The sequence below is a fragment of the Ischnura elegans genome, chromosome 1 (genome assembly GCF_921293095.1).
Source record: "Ischnura elegans chromosome 1, ioIscEleg1.1, whole genome shotgun sequence".
In the NCBI taxonomy this organism is placed as follows: domain Eukaryota; kingdom Metazoa; phylum Arthropoda; class Insecta; order Odonata; family Coenagrionidae; genus Ischnura; species Ischnura elegans.
In genome coordinates this window covers 65,330,753-65,351,530 of record NC_060246.1, presented here as the reverse complement: position 1 = coordinate 65,351,530, position 20,778 = coordinate 65,330,753, and the positions used below count along the sequence as shown (strand labels likewise).

The window sequence follows — 20,778 nt, the reverse complement described above, 5'->3', positions numbered from 1 at the left end:
AGAGAAAATTAAATAAGAAATTACAATATATCAAGAACTATGTAGAATTGAAAATAATTCAACAGCTATGTGACCACCAGCATCAACGAAATATGAGAAGACGTACCATGACTCAAGAATACACATACCAAATGTAGCTGACAACCAACAAGATTATATTATTTTTTCTTGCAGTGAAATACTGCCCCAATACATAATACTCAATAATCCTCACGGGAAGGAAAATTTGTATCTCCCTCAAATAACAGAGCTAGTAATGGCATTGTATTTTTTTCGTGCTTCAAGTGATTCTGAAGAACACATTGAATTGCAACATTAATACATAAAATGAAATTGATACATACATTTATCACAGAGTTTCTTTGAGGGTTTCTAAGAGCAAAAATTCTACAAAGGGAAAATTTTTACTAGGCCTTGGCTTTGCCGTTGAATTTTTCATGATGTGCAATATGAGGTGACAGTAAAAACACATTGGTAGCTAGTCTCTGGCGGTCTAAAAACTCATCAATTGAGGCTTCCACCTGCTTGAATCCACAGTGCTGCTGAGAGGGGAGGGCAAAGGTGGTAGGATGGTCAAATTGCTATGAAAGCTAAATTGGAATAGCCTGAGAATGAGTGATCATTACTGAACAATGAAGGGTAGAGTCTGCAAAAAATCACCATCAGCAATTTGTCTTGGGGACCAGTATCTCTCAGCAGCTATGTGGAACTGCATTCTATAATCTACATAGTGTTAATTGTGAAGTAACTAATAGAAATGAATATAATGCTAAAACTTAGATGGTTCCTTGAACTAATTTATAAGTTAAAACATAATAAAATACTTACCGGCAAATCTGTGAATGCTATTCCTAGGTTGTGACCATTTTTTGTGTAGAAACAGGTATTATCCACCAAATTGATTCCACAGCCTATTACATCACCAGTAGTAAAAGTTGGACCATATGGCTGACCAGTTCCAGAGGAACAAAATGAATGTCCATCATCTCCATGGTATCCATAAGAATGTTTGTCCCAACCTAAAGAAGAAATGAGGAATATAAGGAGTCAATAATATTGTTAATGGCTGACCGAAAGTGTATGTAAGTAAAGTGATGATGATTACAACTTGATTAAAGTATTTCTTTTTATTTATAAAAGAATATACACAGTTTAGCAGGAATTTAATCAATATTACCTGGAAGGCGATTCATATTTACACCTTGGGCAGATAATCCAATGCCCATGTATCTGTAACAAAGGAGAATGAGCAAATAAGTAGCATTGGGAGCACAATTGTGTTTAATTCAGAGCCAGTCAGTTTACTAGTACACTTATATTAGCTAATGGATTTCTAGGATAAACTTGGAGAAGTTAACATTGACTATCTTTTGCAAGCATAAAAAAGGACAAAATCATTCCTCGAGTTTCATTCATCAACTGTTGGGATTCAATTAACTGAATACCAAGCAGATATTGAGTGTTTTAACTTTTCACAGAGCTTCACTATTCTTTACTACAACGATACTCAAAGAAAAATGACTGAAGAATATTCATTTTCAAAAAAAGATTGTCATTCGACATTTTCATCTTAGTTCAACTCATTTGAATAAATGCGTACCCATCTCTTCCTTTACTAACTATCTTCACTTCAAAATAATATAAACCACATGCTGGTGGAATTGGATAAGTTGCACGGACACTGGCAGCATCCTTGTGTGTCTTTCCATGACCTGCAAGCAAAATAAATCAGAAATTACCTCCAACTTGTAAAATGATAACACCCTGGTAATGCAAGAACTCATGCTTACTGCTAATGAGTGGAAAAGATTTTTCAAAGCAAACATTTGAAAATTACAAATTAAAATGGCTATTTAATGCATTTATTTAAGCTTCTCCAGGAAAATTTTCAAGGTTTGGTGGGAAAATTTTCAAGGTGGGAAAAATTACAGTGGATTCGGGAACCGAGGGCGGGCCCACATTAAATACACTCTCGAGGGCTGGGAACCAAGCCTGAGACTTATCTGTACACACCATCTTGAGAGGGGAAGGACAGAGGAAGGAAAAAGGATGGGAGGCATCGCCACGATGAGAGCCCGACGATAGGGATGGAAGGGCGGGATGGGAATACCTGATTAGATTTATTTATCTTCATTAGCATTGGAATCAAAAATAGCAAAATTTCAATAACAAACCTTACATTAAGCCTAATTGATGGTGATTATGACTTCCAGTGCATCATAAAACCGAATTACATTTAGCCTATTAGTAGGGATAATATCATCAGAGGACGAATATTTTCAGTTCATCATCAAGATCAGGATATAACCATGTACTGCACTTAATGTGATAATAAGAGTGTTTTGCTCAATCAACGTATGTTCACCTAGAGGCTTGTGAAGAGAAAATGTTGTACTTAACGCTCAAGATGGGTTGAATATATTTGTGATTAAAAACTTAGGAAGTAAGAATGCTTTAAATGAATTGTTTCACATGCTTTTTTTTGATACATAACAGAACTAAAAATCATCTGATCTTTAAAAAGGAATTATCTTGTAAACATAGGATACTGCCTTCATTTCCACTTGCCTTATCTTTGTCATGAAAATGAAATTGGCACCTATAAATCCAATAAGAACAGCTCTTACTGCAAATTTTAATTTCAAGTCTCCTACCCATAAAGCAGTGTGTGTATTAGCAGATTCTAGATTCTCCACTCGTGATTAAGATAATTTTGCTGTTTGCCGACACAATAGTTGAACAAATTAGGAATCAGCAATAAGTTATTCCATAACTTCTCTAAAATATTGGTATCCAGTTGCTTGTATGTTTGACAAATATGGCTAAAAATGGGAGATTAATCTCCCAAAAAGCTTGTATCATCAGCTTAAGATTTGATCTAATGCTTTGATTTACAGAGACATAGCTTTGAGAATGCATTAAACAATACTATTAAGGAAAAAATAGATGAAGTAGACCATTTGTCAACAAAGCTGTCATTACTGTGGCCATTCCCAAATGCACACTGTTGTCTAAGAGATGAAAAACTAACTGATAATTTTGATATTAATGTAGACTATTTTAACGGAATGTCTGCTGATCATACCACTACATTTTTTGTACAGTTCAAAAGGTACATTAAAACAACTTGTCACACAGGGAGTATACCATGTGTATGACCTTGAGTATCACTCTTTGTCATTTAAAGCCTACCTACTGCCGTTTATCAGTTTCACTAATTATGAGGCAGCCAAATATGTTTATACTTTTAAAAATTAGATCATTATTTGGTAAAAATATACTGATTTATATTTAGTTAAGAAAGGAAACAACTACAAAATTTTTTAAAGTTATTATCTCTCAGTAATATTGGACTAAAATGGAAAAAATCCAAGGTCAACGTGTTATGTTTGCTTTGCTTGGGAACACAATACCAGTGACAATTCCCCAAATGTGATAATTATATCATTGTTGGCCATTATTCATTTCTGTGAGAGTTAAAAAATTTATACATTCAGTGCCACTCCCAGTTTAAACCAGATGTGGAGGGCAGTATTATTATTTATTATCAATTGTATTTAGGGTTTAAGTTCACTCTCACATCCAATTCTATACATTATCAAAACCTTAATACTGAAGAACCACTATCAGTTGTGTTTCTTTTTAATCATTTAGGATTTTCCCACTTTTTCCCATTTATGTCACAATTTCTACACGTTTTCATATAATGTTTAATGTTGAAGCGGTAGAATTTTAGCCCTAAACATGGAGAAATTAAGAGATTCCAAATTGTTGGCAGTAAAGAATAAAATTTATGGCCAAAACTAAAAAAAATTTAACTATTGAAAATAAAGTGGTCAAGAAAAACCTTATGCAAATAATTAAGAACAATGCAACCCCACTGCCTTCTTTGCAAGGCAAGTGAGCCACAGCTCAGTGCGTGGTAGGTAAATGGACACCCTTTCCTTACGGGCGTGCCTGTCAAAAAGCAAAGTGGGCCTGATAAGAATAAGTGTCCCAGTTTAGGAAGATTCAGATTTTCTACCCGGCAGCAGGCCTCTAATGTGAACTAAAGGAGACAGACAATCGCACATTGCATAATTTTGTACATGAAGTTTCAATTTGTACATTCATGATTGGAAACATAACCACCTCTGCAGGAGCATAGTGGTTTAGATGTGAAGAGCATTCAGCTACTAATCAAAGTGTTTGAAGGTTCAAATCTTGGGAGAAGCCTTGAGACATTCTGAAAACAAATCCATGGGGTTTAAGGAGGCTCTGAACAAGGAAGTGGCCTCCCTACCCTAATTTGTGTATCTCCAATCACTATGGCTTTGTCTGGGGTGAGCTCTACTCTCATGATTACAAAAAACCTACCGGTTGACAGACTGAGCATGTGAGCCATCTAAAATCACTTGCTTTCCTAAATTCTAATACTTTTTTAGCCCCTTCCAGGCTCCATCTGACATGAATAAATTCCCATAATTTTGTCAATTTGGCCCCTGAAGGCATACAAAAGAACACAAGAATACAAGAACAAAAGAATACTGCTTCAAACTTCTGAGATTAGTGTTACTTGATACCGTGGCCACACATTTTACCGTGAAAATGCAGCAATGAAGTGTCACACAAAAGATTCTAAATTATATTTTTCATAAATGACATAAAATGCGAGACTTTTACATAAGAATTTACCTCAGCTTGAGAAGTTCAAATAAGTCTCAAAATATAAGAACATGATTGAAGACTGGCAAAAGCTTGTCCTTCATCACATTCCACTTCCTGCCCCCAAAAATTTGTCACGTGGCTGAAATTGTAGTTACCCTGAAATTTGACACAACTATACTGCTTTCCTCCACTGATTTAAGGCGAAGCACAAACTTGGCTACAGTCAGAACCTAGTTATGGCTACTAAAAGTCGTGCAAACCATCCCCTAATAGCCACCACTGTATACCTGTGTCATTAGCATGTGACTCATAGGGGCTGAGATACAGCTGCCATTAGTGGCAGACAGAACTAGTGTCCACCACTATCGTTTCTGCCCAGCTAAGAATACATATTCAAGTACATATGTGAACAGGTGGCCTTGGATAAATGCACACAAAAATCGAAGTGTGAGCTATCTTCCATCAGGCTCCTCTAGCATGGAAAACAACAAAAAGGAGCACCTTCTCACAAACTGTTTAACTAAGAGATAATGAAAAGGCATAAACATCTTATAAAAAAATAAGGTGGTGGCAGAATAGAGCCAGTCAATGGCTGACAATTTCACTTTGTGGTAGAGTGATGCGACGATCTGACAAAGTGTAGAATATTTTATTATAAAATTTATTTTCTATCACCAGAATGAAGCTAGTTTGAGTTGGGAGCACAAGTTTTCACCAATCTTATGATATTTTTTGATGTAATGAATGCCTCAAAGGGTTAATAATAAGTAAATTTGTACCCAATTTCATCCATGCAAATGATCAATGACAGACGATATAACAAGACCAATAAAAGTGTAACCACAAACGCAACCTAACAGCACACAATACTTTTATTTAAAAATTCCAATCATCTGAATTCTAAAATAAAAACTATATGGATAACAATTATCATACACAATTTGCCTTCTCATTTAAAAATTTAATGACTCCCACTCAAAAAATAGACATATCATCTTGCTGTTATACATCTGTCTCTTAACGTATCTTTAACTCATTCAATGCGGAGCACGTCAATTGACGTCGCTCTGCCTTTCTTCGCCTCCGTAAGTGACCAATATCCACTTCCGAGTCTTCCGATTGTGTGCATGGCCTTCAGCATGCTTTCCTCTTTCAACCTGTGTGCGCCGTTTGTAAATAGCAGGATTTGAACAGAAGTTATGATGCAAAAAGCACACTCTATTTTTTTTTCTGATTTTATCAGCCGATTCTGACGACCATCATGAAAATCGGGCCCGCATTGGATGTGTTAAGGGCAAATGGTGCAACTTTTCTGCCCTAGTAATGAGTATAAAAGAATAAAAGAAATAACAGGGCTGCCTGAAGACATTTGGGGGACTTAGGCAACACTGTCTTCCCTATCCCATTCCCAGATTCAAGAGAGCAGAGAATTCAAAGTGGCTTTTCATTAGAATGTTATTCTAAGCGGTGTTGTAGGTTTTTATGAATAGCAAACATAGGCCAAACAAAATCTTAGAATGATCCATCAGCCATTTATGATTTTTATACATAGTCATAGCAAAAAAAAACACTTAATTCTAATTTCTTTATTCTAATTCATACTATTTAGTGAGTACTGTGATAACACAACACTGACACCAGTGATGTGAAAATAAGGGCACAGTCCAAGCTGAACGGGTGAAATGGGAATATAATACAATTTAATCAGTTAATTCTCAAAGATGACAAACAAGACACCATACATGGCAACTTTTTTGGGCTCATGGGCTTCATAATCAAAGTGGAGCCCAACTACCAAACCTTTATAAAACCTATCTATATAAATAATTATAGCACTTACGAAATAAACCTCTTTCTAAGTTCTTAAATTGTCTGAAATTTAATAGCTACTAGTTTTGGGCATCACAAGAAAAATTCTTTGGGAGCCCCCAACCCCACATCAATATCATCTTCATATTAAGAATCAGATACCTTTTCATGGATGACAAATTCTGTCAGTTAAGATTCAAAACAGCTCGTTGTTCCTAAGCAAGAAAAAGTATAGCAACTTCAGGTTGTAGCTGAATAATTTTATCGCACTAACTTCATTTATTGCACACATCTTTGCACTCCTATCGGTGCCAAAACTGCAAAAAGAAGAGTGCACTTAAAAGAAATACACCTCACATAAATTTCAAGGAATTCATCAACCAAGATGGTTTTAACAGTGGATGGGTCAGTTCATCTTGTCACCTTGTTGGTGATCATTCTCTCTGGTTCTTGAGCTAAGAAACAGAATCAAAACCTAAAAGAGTCAGCACTGAAGTAATTTGCACAAAACCCAAATTGAAACCTTTACATCAACTGAAAATTAAGGCCTTGAATAACCCTAGAAAAATATGTTACTCATGCACTTTTAATATAACCATGTATTAAATAATTATTACACTGCATTATGTATTACGCATTAAAATCTGAGAACTCCATCATCAAAACTTTAATGCACTACACCAGGGCCTAAGTCAAGATTCTGCCACCCCTCTTATGCACAGTTCTCACATTCCATGAAGTTTTAGAGCAAGAATATAATTTATAATGCAAATATTTTTTTTTAATTTAGCAATGATCTGGAAGCAATAACATTTGAGATAACCAACAGAGTTGCATAAGGCATTTTTCAAAATATACTGATGAAAATTTTAAAAATGAACCATTGAAAAGGAAACACTTGATCAAGAACGATAACCAAAATGGGACTGAAAACTGATACCAATAACCAAAAAATAATTTGAACTAACAAAAAATTCTAACCAATCCATTCCTAGTTTCTACAACTGTATATCATTCTCAAATACTGAGAATTAATCAGAAGGATGTGTATTTCTCCTGGCGCACAAAAAACACCCAGTACTTCTACATCAATATTTAATTCGCTTTCATTAAAATATGAATAAGGAATCATTTTTGCAGCATAATTTGATTACGAAAATGAAGCAATAGTCATAAGAATACTTGTTAAAACATTGATATGCAGCTAATACAAATGGCAGATACTTGAAGTAGACAGATAGTGAAAACAAGTGACTCTCAACAGAAAAACAAGACTTATAAAAAATTAGAGGAAATGTTAACTATTATTTCAAATCCTAATAAAATATATCCAGAAGATCCTCCCCATTTAAAATCTGGTATAAAAGCGTGGTATACGCAATGGATGGCAGCACTAAGATAGCCCATTGCTCCTATTAATTTACCTGGTTGGGACGTAACAGAAAAGGTTCTCTATATGATTTTTTATCTTTTAAATACTGACTTAATCACTGAAATGTATTTTCACAATTAAAAATCTTTGTTATCTGAAATGAATGCGTGGAGAACTATTAAATAAGCCCCCTAACTTGACATTCTCTGCCTCGTTATTCCGTCTCCTAGGCTTTAAACAGACCAACCAACAGCGTCAATCAATTACAAACCCTACAGAATTGGATTATAGTTAATACTTATCTCAAAAGCTTATCAGTGGAATTCAACTTCCTGAGTTGTAAGCACATAATTCCAATTCAAGGAGATGTATGATGCTATGCCATATTGCCAGACCAGAGGTGATTTTATTAAATCAATGTATGTTATAAAAGAGGTTATAAACAACAAATTTATATCCTTTAAATTTCGAACGAAGCCCTGAATAGCATTTTTAAAACACACTATATTCTTCTCTGCAATAGGAATGTGAAAATAACCCTAGTGTAGGCCCCCGAACTTTGCATTTAGTGTATCATTAAATATCATCTGCTAGGATTTCATTAGGTCTATGAACAATGTATAATTAAGAACAAACCGTACCGAATGGAACAACAGTTAATACTTCTCTCAGCAGCTTATCAGTGAAATACGTCTTCTGAGTGGTGAACAGGTTATTCCGTTTCATGGCATATGTGATGCCATGAAAATGAACGCTAGACTTGAAATAATGACACGTATGTAATAGTTCTCTATATTCGAAAGTATGCTGAAAAAAGATCACTCCCGTACAACCACCATGAAACTCCTAAGATGTTTCACACTAGCTACAGTGCTGCCATCTATGCGAATAAATTCTCTCCAGCGACAACAGCGACGACAGATGAAGCTTTTAGTGCCCAGTCATGATTATTTTAAGTTCCTGTTTCCACCCAAGCAAATTAACTTGATTACAATGTTTGCACCCAGAAGACTTTAAAAAATACCATATAAAAAGTTTGCTCGGTGATTGGCAATATATGTAGAGCTAAATGTTATCTAGACCTTCATGTCATTAAAATACTTGAATGTTAAAGATAAAAAAAAAGGAATGCCAACTCCTGGCCCAATACATTTAAAATGGCATACACTCCCAATTTCCAATGAGCTTAGCAATAAACAAGTAAGACCAAGAACTATACCGGTACAGCTCAAAAGACCAATAAAATTAAAATGTGGCAAGTCTAACAGGAAAATCTAGCATTCAAAATATCAATAAGTATTGGTAAATTAACAGTGACTTGAATGACAATTTGAAAATCCAAACAAAGTAACTGACACCTGGTGGCAAAAAATTAAAGCTTTTGAAGGGTGATTGTGTGAATACAGCTGTTTGAGTGCATGGTTTCTTGATATTTTGACTTGCTCCAGGAATATTACACTTAATGTTACCCATTTTTTACGAAATTCCAAGAAATATGGTCCCATAACTTGATTTTGACTACAGTACATGTTAATAGAAATATTTATGTCTAAATAACATTTGGTAGGTGTGCACTTTCCTAGGACCATCTAAGGAAATCAATAACATGTTTAAAACCTTTACGAAACCAGACTATCACACACTGATTCATTAAACACATACATATATACAATGCAATAAATATGTACAATATAATATTTCAAACACCTAATATATGTCTCACACTTAAGAACCCTGGATTTGAATTATTATTGAATTATATAATGCTATAGCCTAAAATGCATTTCACCCACTCACCTAACATTATATGCTATAGGTGATACTAAATTGAAGTATTATTACATACTTTGGCATATTCATGTGAAAAAAATGAAAAAAAAAAGTCTGCTATCTTTTACTCCAAGGATGGGATTGGGGAAGGCAGACTTGATGCTCAAATGCAGAGGATCATGGAATAACACATGCAAATAAGTATGCATGAAATGAATTGAGATTCAATGATTTAAAGGGAACGAGGAAGGCGATACATAAAAAAGAGTCCATTCATTAATGGCAACTCTTTTATGATGTAGTGGTACACAAATTAAGAGAAACAATAAGCTTTGAGAGTTTGAGAGAGAAAATTACTTATATGTGTAATAATGCTAATTTTTATAGTGACATAGCACTAAAATTATGCATGGATAGCTATAGAAACTTGGTGACTTGCCATAAAATAGCGATCAAATTTCTCTAAAAATAATATCACAATGTCCAAATATCTCATTAGGATTACATACATAAAAAATATATAATGAAGTAACCAGCAACAGTTTCTATGAGTTAATATGAACAATGTTAAACTTTTTCCATGGAGCAATGTCAAACTCACAGTCCTTAGTCCACAAGATAAATAATACAGCCAATCTTATAAAATATAGACTCATTTAAGAACTTCTGCTGCCCTTTTTGACAAAATATACGCATTTTATGAAGGCATAGGTAAAAATTAAACAAGTACATTAATTATTTTCAAAGATGATTTAAAAGTTATTTAACTCCACTACGCGCGTTGGTAATAAAACACTACTTATATTGTTATCATGGAGAATATATCGAGCATGCTGAGTCTGTAACTCTACTCCAGCCTATTTCCTTATGAATATGAAAAAAATTCTTAACGACAAAGGGAGGTATACAACACTTCCACTCTACATCCTGCTACAAATATTGTGATTGATAAATGACTTTCCCAAATGACAGTAAAATTACACTTAGTCACAGCTATTTTACTGTCACACTATCTTAACAATATACACAAATTGCCACACCTTACTTGACAGCTCCAACAATACAGACAACAGCAGATAGTACTGCCCATCAAGAACTGCACACTACGAAATATTGCAAGAATATGCAACAAGAGTATATTCCCTCATGCTGCCTTTCAAAGATAAGTCAAAATATTATTTCACATTTAATATTTTAATTACATACATAGCAACTATTATTTTGACTCAAGAAGTTGAGAAACTACATTTTTTTCTAAAATCAATATACCAAGACCTGCGAGCTCATTACTTAAAAAAAGTGTTCACAGCTTTCTCAGGACAGCACAAATATATGCATGTACTTTGGCTTGTTGGCCAACTACTTATCTAGATAACATTTGGGTTGAGTAACATGGTATAAAGAGAGCGAAGATGGAGGGAATATATTATTGATCATAACACAATCTCACAAATACCTGCTAAATAGCGTAACTAAGGTTGCCCATAATTCATATTCTAGTTAAGAGTGTTACAAAACGCAAACATCAGTCACAAGAATTCTGTAACTTTCCTCAGATACCATGTTCGTTCCACAATTAGAAGCAACTTTCAGCTTTAATAATTGAAGTTAAAGGCTTCACATTGAAGCATGCTTCAAAACTATCAAAATTAGATTTTCATGCCAGAAAGAAAACAAAGAGAACACATATTGCGCAAGCTATGCCCACTGCCATCCACCAGGCTTCTCTGCCTGCAAAAGCTACCAGGTTAAACACTGCAGAAATTTTAAAATAAAGGAAGTAGAGTGCAATAGCACCTAAGAGTGAAATTACAAATTTCCCTTCACTGAAAAAGTTCACCTACCTTGAGGGTAATATTAAACAATGGCACACATTTAGTTCTACACAAATTCTAAATCATAGATAGATGAGGCATTTCTCATACATCATTGGTGTGGTGATGATTCTTTTTAACATCGGAGAACAAATTATATGAGTAAGTATTAACGGCAGGTTGAGCTTTGAAAACCAATAAATTAGAAGATGGGTGCGGTCCCAAATCTGATATTAATTCTGTTCTCCAGGTAGGTATAAGCATGAATAAATACGCAGTAGGTTTGTGTTTCCGTCATAGAACAGAACCTATTTTCAATTAAAATTTACTCAGAGAAGGGAAGATTCTATGTAACGACATCATTATTCAATGGAGACAATTATTCTCAGAAATTCTGGGAAAATAACTGTGATAGGAGATGGATCATTTGATTTGGGTATCAATCACTAGCTTTATTTTATCATTTAGGCATAATTAATGCCACATTCATTTTTACAAAACAATGACAATTAAATCACCATATCAAACTATTAAAAGCCATGGAAAATTCATTAATAAGATTGTTACACATAAATATATCCGGAGATGAAGGTACAAATGATGTAAGTTTCCTAAATTCCATGCTTCGACTTCAAGTGAGGAGAGTCAACAAACTAAGTACTCTGGAAAATTCATCATCATGTCACAGCACTTAAATAACAACGCTCCAGGAACTGGAAGAGAAATCCACCAACGCTCTGAATAACATTTACACACATGTATCCATTTCTCAATTCAGGAAAAAGGTCGATCATCTCCTTAGGAGGCATATTTTTCGCCCAGTCAATGAGACAGTTTTCGGCTGTTAGTAATTTAAAAACTCGTTAAAATATCCGTCGGATATCAATCCTACGTTTGCCGATGTTATAATTTACGTTTCCAGCGCTCAGAGATGGATTTGATGCCAAATGGTCATTCTCTCAATTTCGCTAAGGACTCTCTAAGAATTCTTTGGTATTCAAGGTCCAGAGGAATACGGAGTTTCCCTAACACTAGACGAATACCATTTTTACGTTCCTCTAAGCAACATTATCCCGACCTAGACCCAACACCAGAATAATAAATATTTCGAATGTAAGTCAATAGACATCTCCGTTCTCTCCGCGGGTAGTTCAAGCAAATTTTACTTCCCTCGATCGTCACAGCTGATGCGTAATCGTAACCCTTTTCCACCAACGAGAAAATAATCATGGGCAAGATAAATGCAATCGCAAATTTCCTAAAAATATAAGAGCCATAATAAAAATAATACGGAATATATCAGGATCGACTGGGCATGAAGTACGAGAAGACACAATATAGATGGAGGGCAGAGTTCGAGACCAGTGCACGGCCTTGAAAATGGAAAAGAAGAAATACCCTTGCAGAACCACGAGAAAGAATTAAAATAGACACTGACGGAAACGAACTGAAATCTGCGCAATAATGGCTTCAAAATGGCGGATAGTGCTATATAAACTATTAAAAACAACATTTCGAGCCATTACATACTGCAGATGAAATAAAATTCATATATCCGCGATCAATTCGTCATGGGGCAGTAAAAACCCATCAATCAAGAACGAATTTATAAAGTCCTCACTTGAAAACGTCTATCTAACGAGATTACTGCATTAAAAGGCTAATATCACTATATTAATAAATAATTCTCCGTGATGTTGCGCAAGGTGTTCCTACCATTTTAGAAAATGAAGAACTAATGATTCACGAAATGAAAAAAACGCAAATTGATAACTAAGACATTGTATTAATTTTACAGCAGGAATAATAATGAACCTGAATGACATTAACCAATGGAAAAATATCGATAAAATTGGAGACCTATGAGAGTACAGCTGTTCGACGCAAAAAATAAAATACTAAGACCAAGTTCACACTCCGAAAATCAAGGCTAGGGAGGAGGCCTCAATAATATCCTCGAAAACGTGACATCTACCAGATAAAATAATAGAAAATATAGCAGAGCGCTACTTCGTGATTTACTTAACAATTACGAATTTTCGTCCGAGGTCCACAACACGTAGGGAAGATTTCCTTCGACAATTTTTTTCTGGAACATATGATCATAAAAACAATAATATTCATGTTGTCGCCATTAAACATTACGTTGCAAGAATTCTATCTTTTTAAAATTATTTTTTTTATACGAAATATAAAACATTCATCCAAAACGTTCACACACCCGCAAAAATTGCAGTAAGATACCAAAGCTCTACCCATTTTCTACAAAAGTTATCACTTGCGTCATGACACAACCTGATCAGCTGATTTCTTTGTTTGGAGACATGGCAGCGGAGTTCACTGGTCGATGACATAGACGAAACAAGCTTTCCCAAGCAATCTCTCAATGACAGGCATTTTCAAGCAATCATATTCAAGTCAAGACGCATATAAGGGAAGCGAAGGGCAGAAGTCAAATAATATAAGAATCAAAACGGATGAAAATATTCCTGGTAGAAGCATAATCCTTCATACGCATAAAGCTAATGAATGCAGAGCTGCAACACTTACCTTTATAGTGCACTCGTAAATTATTTTGGGACAGTCCTATGTAGTTGTATTTATCTTTAGGACTCCAAGACCTCGGTAGAGGAGTTTCTTCTTCATCGACCATTGGGTAAAGAAGCTTTAAACGATCCATGAGCCCAGCAGGAGTGCCTCCTTGAGGATCCATTTGGGTCCGTCCTGTACTTGGAGCAGCCATTTTTAATTTACTAGGCTCCTGGATGGTTACGTCACATAATAGTTGCGATGGAATTGAATAGGTGGCAGAGTGTAAATGTTACTATGGCAACAAGCGCATTGTGTTTTGGAACATTGCTTTCGAAAGTGATAAAATATTCTCCGCTTCTTGACAAGTGATTTTTATTACATAAAATGTTGGTTTTAATCAATACACTCTATGTATTAAGATAGCTTGGACGACCCCGTTTTTTTTCATTGTCGTATGTTGTGGTGTTGTCATAATTTCGTATTTCAATTTTCTCTTAAAATGCAATTGAAGTTTATTTGTTTACGAAAGAGAATTACTTATTTACTAATAATTTACTTTTGTTCAAATTTAGATAATTTTATTTTTGACGCTAACAATTTTTTTAAATTGTAATAAAACAAGCCCTACCTGAAGGCCTTCGGAAACTGCTCGTTGCGAACTCTTTCTTTATTGTGAAATATTTTCTCAATTTATTTAATAAATAAAAGCTCTAGGAAGTGGATAAGATACTTCATGCGAACACCTAAATATATTTGAACTAAAAGTGTGCTAATTTCTAACGACATTTTTTCTTTTTAAACTGGTGAAGATTTTGGCATGATTGGTGCTCAATTTTTATAGCTGCCTTCATTGATCTTTCACTCGTGCAGAGTGGTTATTATTAATCGTACTATTATAGATAAGGTATGCTTAAATTGAATATTTTTCTCAGCTAACTACCCTGCCTAAAGTGAATTTCCTGATAATTCACCATTAGGTGTATTCATACTATTTCTTTACTGTTTTCTGCAAACTCCTTTCCTGTACATCCAACGCTCGTTCCCCAATCACGATTTTCGGGATCCCCTTTCCACTTGCTTTGCCCACATAATGTCTTCTCAAGTACTTCAATCTACCCCACCAGTCATGTGTAGAACTTTCTCCTTTCTTTTCATACCACCTCCATTTTCTCCTTACCTTTATCTTTTACTTCTCAATGTTCTCATGCTCTTGCCGTATAAATTGATGACCTGTGCACAATGATCCATGTTAAAATGGCAAAGATCTTTGCTAGCCTTTTCAATACACTGAAAAAATGAAACCAACCACATCTTTCCAGTTCGTGAAGGCCTACTTAGCTATCATTACCCATTCACTTAAAAATATCAAACCTACTTTGTCTTCGAACTGGTGGCTCAATTAGTTATAATATTAAACCTAAACTATTATGTGGTTATCTACTTTTAAGTTTCTTAAACACAAGCTTCTCTTCTGCATCCATTAACTTTTCTATAGCATATTTGTTGAAAATGAAAGGTGATAGTATATCAAAGGTCATAGGTGAAAGGCCTTGAACCCATGCCCTGTGACTGTTGTCCTGATTCTTCTTTTAAGCCTCTGCATTCCAAAACTTCTTGTGTTGCATTTGAAGGGAAAACTGATTCCACAGTTCACGTCAATTGCCATGGAAATATTTCTTAGCACTTGGAATCGAACTGTGGACGTTTTCTTTCCAGGCACAGAACACTACTACAACTAGATTAAAGACTTAACTATAGAGGTTGGAGGTGGAGTTTCAGGGATGTAACCCCTAAATTGATTAAAACAAAATTTAAAAAAATTAAAATTTGATTCCAAACATGAAATATATATTATGGAATTTCAATTTTGGTACCTATGACATAATCAACTATTCTCTCCATCTCTGAGTCTTACCTTCATGTAACACCTGGAAACAATGCTTTCACTGTATTGCGTAAGTGCTGCAGAAAGATAGTGTCCTTATGGCTGAAATATGTTTTAGGTGCACTGAATAACCACATGTATACCAAGATCATGTTATCATCCATCTTATATCAAGGGTAACCATTCCCTGAAATGGGGGAAAATATTATCAAATAGAGGTTTTAATGTTGGTTTTATCATAAATGACATCTCATCAGCTAAAATTATTGTAGTTTATCTGAAATACAAATGTGGGCTCTTAAATTTAAGCAACCCTAAAAAGCGATATCCTTGTTACATGCTTAGCACTTTGCAGGCTCACCCCCATTCTTGAATGTTAAATTCAAAGTCTCCTTCATGAATATTAATGGTCTTTATTATACACTGTAATACTTTAGCAACATAAAACATACTTTTGCCGGCTTTGAACACAAATTATTTCAGCTCTGCAGAATATTCTGGTCTGAGTAGCTAGAGGGTATAAGTAGCTATCCTGCTGTGCCATGGGATGCCCATAAAATCCTGCCCCAACACAGAACTGCCAGAGATTATGATTTAATTGAGAACCAGTGGTGAAGAAGCAATTAGAATAAGAATATTTATAAAAATAAACTCACCTAGTTATTAATAATTTGGTCTCCATAAGAATAATTTGTTTCTGAAATCTACATGATTTTTCAAAACATTGTAAACTTTAGGGAACTCGAGGCTATTTAAATATTATTGCACTAGCAGGCCACTCGGCGTTGCTGAGTTAGGATAGTATCTAGAGAAGTGTGTCATATGGTAGGATTTTTATGTTTTCTCTTTGAGATTGTCAAGAGGATTGCTGGAAGGATGTCTAACAGCAGAAGTTGTATGACGTAATGCATAAAAAGGTAACGAGAAAACGACGCAAAAGACACATAAAATGCAACGGAAAGTAGCACTATGGGGTATGATAGCATGAGTTGCACTTATGTGTTAACTTTGGTCAAAATCTGTGCAGCCTTATGGAAACGCATAATGGGCAGACAAACAGACATCCCCTTTTAAATACCATTAGGCCACCCAGCATTGCTTGGGAAGTATACCCAGATAGCAATGCAAGCTGGAATCAAGCTTGATTCAAGCTTGACTGATCAAGGCTGCAAGCTTGCAGCAACCTGGAAAAAACAAGCCTGTTAGCTTGATTCAAGCTTGAATCAAGCTAACTAGTCTCCACCAGTCAAGGTTGTTGCAAGCTTGAAAAAACAAGCCTGAATCAAGGGTATGACACCTTCCCACATAGCAATGCAAGCTGGTAATAAAAGGTGGTAGGTATAACACTGTGTGCTCTTGCTAGCCACAGGTGAGTGAGTTAGTGTTATATATGAGTGGTGAGTTGTGAGTTTTGTGAGTGACTGAGCTTTCTGACCAGAAAATATTTCAACCTTGACACGACAAAGGAAAATCAAGTTTGGCAGCTTGACATACGCTGGACTCAGGCTTGAAACATTCAACCTTGACACGACAAGGGAAAATCAAGTTTGGCAGCTTGACATAGGCTGGACTCAGGCTTGAAAAATTCAACCTTGACATGGCAAGGAAAAATCAAGCTTGACATATGCTAACATGCTATGTGGGATAGTACCCAGAGAAGTGGGAAACTTGGAACTGTGAATTCATGGTCATACATCAGGATTTTTAGGTAAAGGAAGAAAGCAAGTATGATGATGGCATGCACATGTGAGAGCAAACACTGGAAAAAATTGAAGTAAAATCTGATGCTTTCCCGGCGAATATGTTCAAAAAAGGCTATTCGGGCTTCCAGCCGGGTGGTCTCCCTCCATTCTGCCGACGTTTCGGAACACGAGTCGGGTTCCATCCTCAGGGCTAATGGTGAGTGGATGAAGTTTGCCAGCTTGTTTACTTTTCAGTTGGTTGTGAGGTCTAACGTGATTGGCTCGGAGGCAGCCAATCTTATTTTCTTAAGTGCCGGTTTCCATGCATTACTCAGTGAATACCCTGTGTCACGATTGAGGGTGTTAGTTGCCAGCCGGATCTCGATGGATTCCTTAACCAGTCTTTTCCAGAAATCAGTCTCGCGGCATAGAATTCTCACGTCATCCCACTTTACCCTATGATCAGATTCAATGGCGTGTTCTACAACCGCGGATTTTTCCGGTTGGCAGAGCCTAAGGTGTCTCTTATGTTCTTTTATCCTTGTATTGATAGTTCTCCCCGTTTCCCCCACGTAAACCTGCCCACACTCACAAGGAATTTGGTAGACCCCTGGAGTTTCAAAACCACAAGGATCCTTCGCTTTAAGAAGTAGATCTCTTAGTTTGGAGCATGGTTGGAAAACGGTGTCAATACTTTGTTTTTTGAGGATCCTTGAAATTTTCCCGGACACCGTAGACACATAGGGAATTTGGCAATAGCGATGGGCTTTGGTCTTTCTTCCTCCTTTAAAGAGCCTAGATTTTTAATGCTCCTTTTTAGGGCCGAGTGTATCTCCTCATTACTGTAGCCATTTTGCTTGAAGGTGGTTTTCAGATGTCTTATCTCTTTTGGCAGGCTTTCTTGGTCCGCTATGGCTTTGGCTCGATAGAAAAGGGTGGACAAAACTGCTCTCCGTTGGGCGGGGTGGTGATGACTTCGCCCATTTAAATAGAGGTCCGTGTTGGTCGGCTTGCGGTAGACGCTGTGACCGAGCGTACCGTCGTTCTTTCTATGGATAAGGATATCCAGAAACGGGATTCGGTTGTCTTCCTCGATTTCCATCGTGAATTGTATATTTGCATGTCGACTGTTCATATGGCTCAGGAAATGTTGTAAACTCTCCCTCCCATGAGGCCAAATGATGAAGACCTCACAACCAACTGAAAAGTAAACAAGCTGGCAAACTTCATCCACTCACCATTAGCCCTGAGGATGGAACCCGACTCGTGTTCCGAAACGTCGGCAGAATGGAGGGAGACCACCCGGCTGGAAGCCCGAATAGCCTTTTTTGAACTGGAAAAAATTATTTCCGTTTACCGCACATGGGGTCAACTTATACCCTGCACCACAATTCATTGATCATTGTCTGTCTGTACAGAGACTAAAACGTCTTGTAAAAGTATACCCCAGCAAAAAGATTTGCTCCAAGAGGATTATAACAGTTAGAATCCTTTGAGTTACGTTTTCCCTCTGAGCGTGACAATAGGTGTGCCTACTCGGCAAGATGTTCAACCACAGAAGTTGTATTACCTGACGTAACAAATTGTAATGAGAAAATGACACAAAGGACACATCGGAAACAACCAGAAGTAGTCCTTATCGGGCATTGAGGTCATGAGATACACCTAACAAGCTAACTTTAGTTGTACTCCATACAGCAGTATGGAAATGCATAATGAAGAGACAAACAAACATCCGTTTTTACTTAGCTGGCAACCTGGCATTGCTCAGGAAGGATGCTACTCAGAGAAAGGGAAACTTAGAACTTGGATTTAATGGTCATATTGGCCTCTCAAAATGTGGAATAAAAATTTCTTTGAAAAATATGAAAGAATGTAAGAAGATACGGGATTTGTTGGAATGTACGTGTACAAGGACAGCAATATGCCCAGGATAATTCTGGGCCATTTACCTGTGAAATGTGAAGTTGCGAGAAAAGGCAGTATAACTGGAAGTTGCCAAATCGGCCTTCACACTGCACACACAAAGATATACAAACATGACAGAGTGAATGGGGATGTTGTTGGAAGGTGGGATAGTAAGCAAAGGTCAGGGTATGGGTGCTAGGTGGTGCTGTGCATACTTGCAGGGTTTGGTAATGAGAAAACGATGCAAAGGATGTGTCCGACGCAACTGAAAGTTGCACAATGGGGTTCCGGAGAATGGGAAGCACTTGAGTACAAACTTTGGTCCATCCATAGCCATATGGAAACACATAGTGGACAGACAAACAGGTAGCCTCTTTTACATATATGGATAAAAATTTTGAGAAAACTTAGGAACAGGGACCCGGGTAAAATTAAAATCAAGTCTAGTCCAAATATCAATCCACAACTGTTTCGTTTGGGGCAAATTTCATTCTAAAAAATAGCCATTTTTGGCCCACCATATTCTACCCTAAGACTAGTGGCCTATTTAATGAACATGATTGCAGCTTTCTAATCATTGGGAATAGCCGACCAATCATATGCTCATCATCAAACTGAATCACCAAAGAGGAGATATGGGTCCTAAGACAAATATCCAAAATCAATGACCAGATGGAAAGAATCGAGTTTCTCACCATAAGTCAGGATCTCTCACTCCTAACAAAAACTATTCATATAATTGTAATCAATTTTTTTATTGTACAACTGTATACATATTTAGAGAAATTTTACAGGAATAAAAGCTTTATCAATGATTTTTGAGAGTAGGAGTGCAGAATGGTAATTTTTTTATTTACTGCCAGAAATTCTGTACCAGTTAGAAGCATTATTTAAGTGCATGCTCCAAAAAATTTAACTAGCCATTAATAGTCCCCATTGCATTAAAATTGTATTGAGGTAGGCATTTCCCAATGCAGCAATCAATATCCCAACAGCATCCATACAACATAGGCGGTGTGCTATGCGGCCAATTTTGGCGATATGGTACTGTGACATCCCCTCCCCAAATGCTTGAAATCGTGGAGAAAAGGGATAATAAACATGGAGGATAAGCTTATCCCCACAATATCTGATTTCTCCAAGGATAAGTTCATATCTGTGCTGGCTGGGACGTGACATCGGTGCATTATCCATATTAATCCAATTAACGTTGTATGTCGATGCTATGTAACATTGATGTAAATGTATGTGTTAGAAACATGCTATATCTATGTAACATCAAATATCCATTGTGTAATGACAATGTGTTTGGATATACATATCTACCTTATTTAGATATCCGATAGATATCGTTTGCTG

General features: G+C 36.2%; 1 protein-coding gene across 2 annotated transcripts in view; it reads right to left on the bottom strand.

Annotated features, from left to right (window-relative positions):
* The window catches only part of LOC124162364 (ran-binding protein 10), a 66,366-nt gene extending 52,189 nt beyond the window's left edge, over nt 1–14,177 (bottom strand). For both annotated transcript variants that reach the window (XM_046538878.1, XM_046538886.1), the window contains exons 1-4: nt 13,963–14,177; nt 1,601–1,712; nt 1,178–1,230; nt 829–1,019 (exon numbers count right to left, since the gene is read on the bottom strand). In XM_046538878.1, coding sequence (XP_046394834.1) covers nt 829–1,019; nt 1,178–1,230; nt 1,601–1,712; nt 13,963–14,155 — 549 coding nt within the window. In that variant the 5' untranslated portion in view covers nt 14,156–14,177. The remainder of the gene's footprint in view (nt 1–828; nt 1,020–1,177; nt 1,231–1,600; nt 1,713–13,962) is intronic.
* Between the last annotated feature and the right edge of the window lie 6,601 nt (nt 14,178–20,778).